Source organism: Crocuta crocuta, unplaced genomic scaffold, assembly GCF_008692635.1.
Source record: "Crocuta crocuta isolate KB4526 unplaced genomic scaffold, BGI_CrCroc_1.0 scaffold271, whole genome shotgun sequence".
Lineage (NCBI taxonomy): Eukaryota > Metazoa > Chordata > Mammalia > Carnivora > Hyaenidae > Crocuta > Crocuta crocuta.
The window spans coordinates 1,540,076-1,548,005 of record NW_027527824.1 but is presented as its reverse complement, the minus strand read 5'-3'; the positions used below and the strand labels follow the sequence as shown (position 1 = coordinate 1,548,005).

Genomic DNA, 7,930 nt, shown 5'->3' with positions numbered 1-7,930 from the left:
CCCGCAGCAGCAAGGAGCCTGGGGCTCCAGGGTGAGTATCACAGCCCAGAAGCAGTGGGCACACAGAGCCTGCCCTATCGCTGCAAGCTCTTAAGTGTCCTCCAGTGCCCACATCCTAAGTGTTTTATTCTAAAGCTTGAAATTCCAAGAAATTCTTAGTCCCCTGGCTTTAAATTTTATTTGTTTGCCTCAATTGTGATATCCCAGAAACTGAACAACCCTTTCCTTAACTATCCACCCTCCTCCATATTCTAACATGGGGTCCAACCCATTTTCCAGAATGAAATTGAACTGCTAGCCTTGTCCACTCTGCCCTCATTTCTCTCCCCTAATGGGACAGTGGGGGCCCTCTTAAGAGGACCCAAAATCTGCATAAGAGGGGCCCAGATGATTCTTATCCAGCCGGCGAGTCCTTTACTTGGATGGGAACACCAGACTGGTGACAGAAGTGAGGGTGGTGGTGGCCTCTAGCGGCTCTGCTCCATTCAAATGGGTCATCTCCTCCTTTGGCAGGTGGGGAACACAGCCCTGATTGTGTTTGTGAGCTACTTTGGCAGCCGGGTCCACCGGCCCCGACTGATCGGCTGTGGGGCTGCCCTTGTGGCCCTGGCAGGCCTGCTCATGAGTCTCCCACACTTCATCTCGGAGCCATACCGCTACGATCGTGCCAGCCCCGGTAAGAGCAGAAAGGGCTGGGTTGGAGACGGACTCGAGGAGCCGTGTTACCGCACACCAGGGCCCATCTCCAGGCCCCTTGGTCAGGATGGGCACTTGCTGGTCCTCCCCACTCCCTCCGTCCCAGCCTGGGTGGTTCCTTCTGGCAGTCCTGGGGAGTGGGGGTGTCCTGGGGCGGAGGGATGAAATCCTCTGGGCATCTCTTAGAGAGGGCCTGCTTGTATGTCACTGTGTTTTTGAGGTGGGGTGAATCACAACACAAGCCCCGTCAGGGCCTGGCACGTAGCAAGTCTCCGGGAAATGTTTATGGTACCACATACCACTTTTGGTGTGCCAGACACTGTTCTGAGTGCTTTGTGTGTATTCATGCATTTATTGAATCCTCACAAGAAGCCAAGACATTAATGAAAGAATGAATGAGTGAATGAACAAATTAAAAATGAAAGAATTTTACACAGGAGTAGTGAAGCCCATGTTTAGCCCGGTGAGATTTTGTTGAGGGCCTACTGGACAGATAGATGCCTGTCCCTTGGAGAGCAACCTGAGTTTCATTCCTTCCCTCTCCCATCCACCCATCTATCTACCCATCCATCCATCCACCCATCTATCTACCCATCCATCCATCCACCCATCTATCTACCCATCCATCCATTCACCCATCTATCTACCCATCCATCCATCCACTCTTCCATCTATCCGTCTATCCATCATCCATCCATCCTTTCAGCAGTCCACCACCCAACAAACCCCTTAGTGCTGCAGACTCTGTGTCAGGCCCTCTCAGGGGACTCAGTATTGCCTCCAGGGAGCTCCCAGTCTGGGACGGAGGACAAAGGCAAATAAAAACACTACAATGTATCACTTGTGTGAGGAGGGAAGCACAGGGACCGAAGGAACCCATGCCTCAGCCTAGCATCATGGAAGGCTTCTCAGGGAAGAAGAGCCTCAACGAGCACCCTCCTTCCCTCTCTCGCCTTCCCATCAGCTCCCACCCTGGGGCTCCCGCTCTGCAGCGCCAGCCCTGGGAAAGAGTCCAGCTCCTTGGGAGTCAGCTAGAGAGGGCGGCTAGAGCCCTGAGTAGGCTGCAGTGTGGGGGAAGGCAAGCATTTCAAGTGGAAGGAGCCGCAAGGGCAAGGAGGGAAGTAGAGAGTGTGCGTGAGGAGCTCAGAGCCGTTATCTAGGCCTGAGTGGAGAGCTGTCAAGAGGCTTGACTGGAAAGCAGAAAAGAAAAAAAAGAAACCTTTCTGTGTCCAGAATTTCCACTTTAACAGAGCTTTTTCTGTGCAGGGTCATACATGTTCTTCTTCATCCTCTCTGCCATACAACGCCCCTCTGCCACAGGCACCCTGTGAGACCCTGAATAAAGCCCTTCCCCCACCTGAGTCTCAGTCTTCAATGGGAGACTAGGGTCAGTGACCTCCAAGCCCCCATCCTGCTCTGGTATTCCAGGCTATTTCATTCACTCATTCTTCACCCAACATTAATTAATTTATTTATCATTAATACTTCCATGCCAGGCCCCCTGCTAGGCACTAGGGGTCACAAGGGTGGCCAAAGAAGACAGAGCCTTATGATAATCATCACATCTAATGTCTAGTAGGTGCTGTGCATGGGCACCACTCACCACTCTTAACATTTATAGCCTTATAGCAGGTGTTCTCAGTAGCCTGTTTTACAGGTAAGGAAACCAATGTTCAGAGACAGGGATTTCCTCAAGGCCCACAGCTAGTGGAGCCATGACATGTCCTGGTAGCTTGGCCCTACAGCCCCTGCTCTGAACCACTGAATTGTTCTGCTTCCGAATTTCTGTCGAACTTCCATTCTAGGAGACTCCTTTGAGAGATAAGGAAACTGAGGCCCAGACGGACCGAGGGCCTCTTGTCAAAGTCTTCAACCCAGGCAACCTTGGTTGAAGGTCAGGGTCCTTGACTCTGGTTCACATGGCTTTTTCTCAGAATCCTGGCTTCTGGAAAGGGCTGGGCCGACCACAGAGGGAAGGTCACTTCTACACCCACATTTGGGATAATAATAGCCTGAGGGTCTCTTTAAGTTTGCTCACCAAATATTGGTGAGCTACGGGAAACAACTGTCTGGTACTAAATTAAGAAATCTCCCTTTACTGAACTCCACATCTGTGTCCTGAGCTGACACTGAGCCCACCCAAAATGAAGGCCAAGGGCACTAGAGCCCTCCACAGTCCAGCTCAGGGTCCCTCCCCTGCCTAGCCCTGCCCTTAGCTTTGGCCTTGCTCCTCACCCTCTGTGAGCCAGCCATGCTGACCTCAAGCCCCTGGGTTTGCATGTGCTGTGACCGCTCCCTGGAACACCTTTCCCACCTTCTCTTTCTGGAAAATTTTGCTTGTTCTTCTTAGCCCCATTCAAACTCTACCTCCTTTGACAGCCCCTCCCTACCCAAGAGCCACGGTTGCCATGGTACTTCTACATACCTCTGCTCAAAAAGGTGACAAAGGGTAGTTTTAGAACATAGACTCTAAGTTGAGCTGCCCTAGTTCCCATCTCAGCTCTGCCTTTGCCACTTGCTGTCTGAGCATCAGTTTCCTCATCTACACAATGGGAGTAATGAGAGCAACCATCCTCTAGGTTTGTTGGAGGGAGGGAGTCAAACGATTTATAACCACAGTACTTAAAATGATACCTTGCATCCGGTGCATGCTCTATAAGAGTCTTAGCTATCACCATGATATTTTTTATCATCTCTTAGTGGACATGCAACAGGATTTCGAGGCTTCTCTGTGCCAGACCGAAACCTTGGTCCCAGCCCCAACCCCCTCCAACAGCAGCTGCTCAAGCTACACGGAGAGCCATCATTTGGCTGTGGTGGGGATAATGTTCATGGCACAGACCCTGCTCGGCGTGGGCAGTGTGCCCATTCAGCCCTTCGGCATCTCCTACATCGATGATTTTGCCCACAACAGCAATTCGCCCCTCTACCTTGGTGAGAACTGGGCTCTGAGGGAGGGCCAGGTTCAGAGGAAGTGGGATGAGAGAGGTAGGGGCTGGGCATGAATCCATGACCTCTGCCCCATGTGACCAGAGAAGATCCAAAGTTTCCTGGGCCTGACCAGCTGCTCTTGCTTATTAGAGACTGGGCAGGCACTGATCTGCTGAGGGAAGCTAGGGCCAGAGGAGACTAACCCAGCCTTTGTGTTTCAGGGATCCTGTTTGCAGTAACCATGATGGGGCCAGGCATGGCCTATGGGCTGGGCGGCCTCATGTTACGCCTTTATGTAGACATCGACCGGATGCCAGAAGGTGAGCCTAAAGAGCACACAGTTGTCCTTGGGGGCACACAGATGCTAGCTAGCTCACTAATCACTGATCCCATAGGAGACACTGAGCCAGGGGGCTCAGGTTCAAATCCCAGCAATCCTACTGACCTTGGACATGCCTCTTAACCTGTCTGAGCCTCAGCTTCCTCATCTTTGAGATACTGTCTGTCATGTCCACCTCCCAGAGCTGCAATCAGAATCCAACGAAAGCTGAAGATAAGCTGGAAAGCGCCATCAGACAGGGGAATAGAGAAGCACACAGGAGAAGAGTTCTGGAGCAGTACTCAGTTACCTTGGGCCTACCTCAGATGGAAACTTATTGGGTGACCTCTAAGGACCCTTCTGGTTCTGACCACCTCAGGGTCTGGGAACCTGTGGCAAGGGCACCATTTAGGGAACCTCAGTCACTACTCCACGTAGTAGCTGGAGTGGGCCAAGGAGTGGGATGGAAGCTGGGTCTGAAGGTGCCAGACACAGGCAGCGGCAGGGGTCCCCAAGCTCTGGCACCCTACAGGGAGTAAGAGAGGAGTCCTTTTAGAACAGGTCCCAGCTGCCTGATTGTCACATCTAAGCAGCTTTGAGCCCCCACCTATGCCTTCTACTTCCTGCTGCTCAGAAGGCCCATCCCTCACCTGGAGATTTTCAGCAAGCTCAGGGTCACACATGTATGAATGGTTGGGCACACAGATTCTGCTTCTTGTTCTCTGGTTTTTGCACAAGGGTGCCTCCAGGACAGGTCTGGGCAGCTCTGAACAAGTCTCGCTAGGGATAACCCTGCCCCACCTTCCTCACTTCTAGAAAGTTGGGCCCAGGAGCCAAGTGTGAGCTCTGGTTATCTTCCTTAGGTTTCCCAGACGTGTCCCAGCTCTGGGGCAGGGGGGTGTGTTTTCTGGCTCTGTTGACATCATGGCTGATGTGGGGCTCCTGTGGACTGACCTCCCTAAGCTTTCTCTATGGGGGATTTCATGGTGTGGGCGGGGTGTGTCTGCTGCAGGGGCAGATGGGTGTGTGAGAAGCGGAGGAGTCAGGGAGATGCGTGTGTTGACGCTTACCAGGCTGGCACAAAAGCAGGGGAAATAATAGGTGGAGGAGGGATTTAGTGCAAAAGCCAACTTTATCCCCAGCTTTACAGATACATTTACTGAGTGTCAGTTGTGTACTCTGGCCCCTGTCCAGGTGAGCTCAGGACCAATCAACTGGGGACCAGCCCTGCTCAGGGGGTTGGTGTCATTAGGCATCTGTGTCTTTATAAAATGTTTGTGGATGCTATAGCAATTGAAGGAGGAGGTATCTGACTCAGCTTTGAGGTCAGGGCTTGGATGGGGGAAATAGGCATTCCAGCCAGGAGGCACATCTGGAATAACCTAGTCCTAATTACACCTGTGACAGTTTTAAGTTGATCGTGGGTATTTTTTACAAGCACTCTGGTGATTTTAATGATGCAGGTCTGCAAAGCACAAGAATAGCCCTGACCATCAATTTAATAATAATAATAATAATAATTACAACAGTAACAGTAAGATGAGGAAGAAGAGCAAACTCTTATACAGCACATACTCTGTGCTGGCATTATTCTAAATGCTTTACATATGTCAGTTTCTATGAATCATCACCTATGATATAGGTACTACTACTGTCTGTATTTTACAGAGGAAGAAACTGAGGCACAAAGACGTTAAGTAATTTGCCCAAGGTTGTTATGTTAGTAATGGAAATTCAGACTCAACAGTCCATTTCCAAAGTTCATAACATTGTCCACTACATACAATGCCTGAGTAGTTGAAAAAGCTGCGGTCCAAGAAGGGTCAAGATCAGATGGGACGTAACTGGCAAAGCCACAACTGAAGCCCAAGTCTCCTGACTCCTGGTCCACGTCACCTCATGTCTCAGAAGCCAGTCCCACCACCATGGGATCCTGATTCTAACATTACTATGGTCTTCTCTTTCAGGTGGCATCAACCTGACCTCAAAAGACCCCCGATGGGTGGGTGCCTGGTGGCTAGGCTTCCTCATCTCTGCTGGCGCGGTGGCCCTGGCTGCCATCCCCTACTTCTTCTTCCCCAGGGAGATGCCCAAGGAGAAACACGAACTTCGCTTTCGGCGAAAGGTCTTGGCGGTCTCAGACTCACTTGTCAGCAAAGTAAGCGCCCTCCATATCCCCACCCGAGTCCAGGCTCCAGCCTCCACCCACTTGTTCTCCTTTGTAACCTTAAACTTCATCCCTCCCTGGCTCTGCACTTCACAACTTGCAAATACATTCCTATCCAGGCTCCACAGCATCCCCTTACAGTCCCACGGAGTGAGTATGTCCGGCCCCTTCCACAGCTGAAGACATCAGGGGCCAGAGGAGGAAGTGACTCTCCCAAGGTCACAAGGCCAGTGAAGGCATCACTGGGATGAGAACCCCAATCTCTCTGATCCCATGCCCTCTCTCTAAACATCGCACTTTCTAACTCTCTGCTCAACACTTCATGGTTTTTGTGAGCTCTAACCGTGCCATGACAGAGCAATATTGAGAGCTAGGGGGTGGTAGAGATTGGGTGAGAGGGTCTGAGAAGACTTCTCTGAAGGGGTGGAAATTGAGCTGTACTTTGAAGGATGCTGGGAGCCTAGAGAAGGTCATTCTAGGTGTGGACCCAGCATGGGCAAAGGGTTCAGCTATAGAAATGAACCTGGCCTTTTCAGGAGCAGTGAGAGGACAAACACGCATTGAGTGCCTCCTCTAGGCTAGATGTCAGACCGACACTGGAGTTCAGCAGCACATGGCCTCTCCCCTTAAAACAGGCTTGGCCTAGTGGGGACAAAGATTCATAGACAAGTGACAAACCATGAGGTGCTGGAGGACATCTTGCTGAAACCCCTGCTCAGCTACAGGGCAGAAGGTCTTTCCTCAGAGGAGACCCATTGGGCAGGTCAGATAACTGGTCGGGGCACCTCCCACCTTTCCACAGACTCACCAACACATGAGGCCTTAAAAACAATACATTGGCTCCAGAATACAAAAGAAAATGACAAAATAGAAACGTTTCATAGAAGTTCAATATACCATTAATGTCGACTTGATCAAATTTTTATAATACACACATTTCATGACATTCTGAAAATCTGTACATCTGATTTTCTTGTTTCCCAAGTCCTCACACACACATTTCTGTGACCAAATGTGAGGGGTTCTTCATGCCAACCAATTCTTGGCGACACTCACAGGGTGTCCCACTCAACGCAGACACTGTCCACCTGGAGGCAGCATCTGATCCCACAGGTTAGGGCTCAGCCCTACAGTTGAAGTCGCACTTCATTTGCAGAGAATAGACCCTGCCCCTGGTTACCCACAACTTCTGTCCTACTTGGCTGCAAATTAGAAGTTCCCACAGCCCCCTTCTTGGATTCCATTGTTTTCTAGAACAGCTCACAGAACTCAGGAAAGGACTTACTTACGTTTACCAGCTAATTCTGTAACAAGGGACATGATAAAGTGCATTGCTGAACAGCCAGATGAGATTACACAGAGTGGGGTCTGGGAGGATCCCCAGTGCAGGAGCCTCTGTCCCCAGTGGAGTTGCGGTGTGTCACGCTCCTGGTACGTGGATGTGTTCACCAATCTAGATCCGCATACTATTAGGATTTTGTGGGGGCTTTTTTCCATATAGACTTGATCGATTCTTAACTCCATTACCAGCCCTTCTCTCCTCTCTGGAGAATTGGGGGTGGGGTGGAGGACTGAAAGTTCTAAGCTTGTAATCATGGTTTGGTCTTTCTGGTGACCCCTTCCCATCAGAAGCCCACTGAGAGTCATCCCATTAGAACAAAAAATGTTGTTTCTAATTTCCTCTCATCCAGGAAATTCCAAGGAATTTAGGAGCTTGGTGTCAGATGCTCCTGGCACTTAGGAAATTACACAGATCTGAGGAGTTCCATGTCAGGAACAGGGGTCAAAGACTAAATTGTAGAAGATCCTCTAAGCAC

The 7,930-nt window shown here is 50.5% G+C and overlaps 1 protein-coding gene across 3 annotated transcripts in view; it reads left to right on the top strand.

The window, feature by feature from the left end:
• SLCO2B1 (solute carrier organic anion transporter family member 2B1) overlaps positions 1-7,930 on the top strand; it is a 46,768-nt gene that overhangs the window by 15,201 nt on the left and 23,637 nt on the right. For 2 of the 3 annotated variants that reach the window (XM_077776454.1, XM_077776447.1), the window contains exons 4-7: positions 514-676; positions 3,397-3,630; positions 3,849-3,947; positions 5,914-6,104. In XM_077776454.1, the coding sequence (XP_077632580.1) occupies positions 514-676; positions 3,397-3,630; positions 3,849-3,947; positions 5,914-6,104 (687 nt within the window). Of the gene's footprint in view, positions 1-6; positions 32-513; positions 677-3,396; positions 3,631-3,848; positions 3,948-5,913; positions 6,105-7,930 lie in introns of those variants that run through there. The other variant, XM_077776459.1, reaches the window with a different exon arrangement.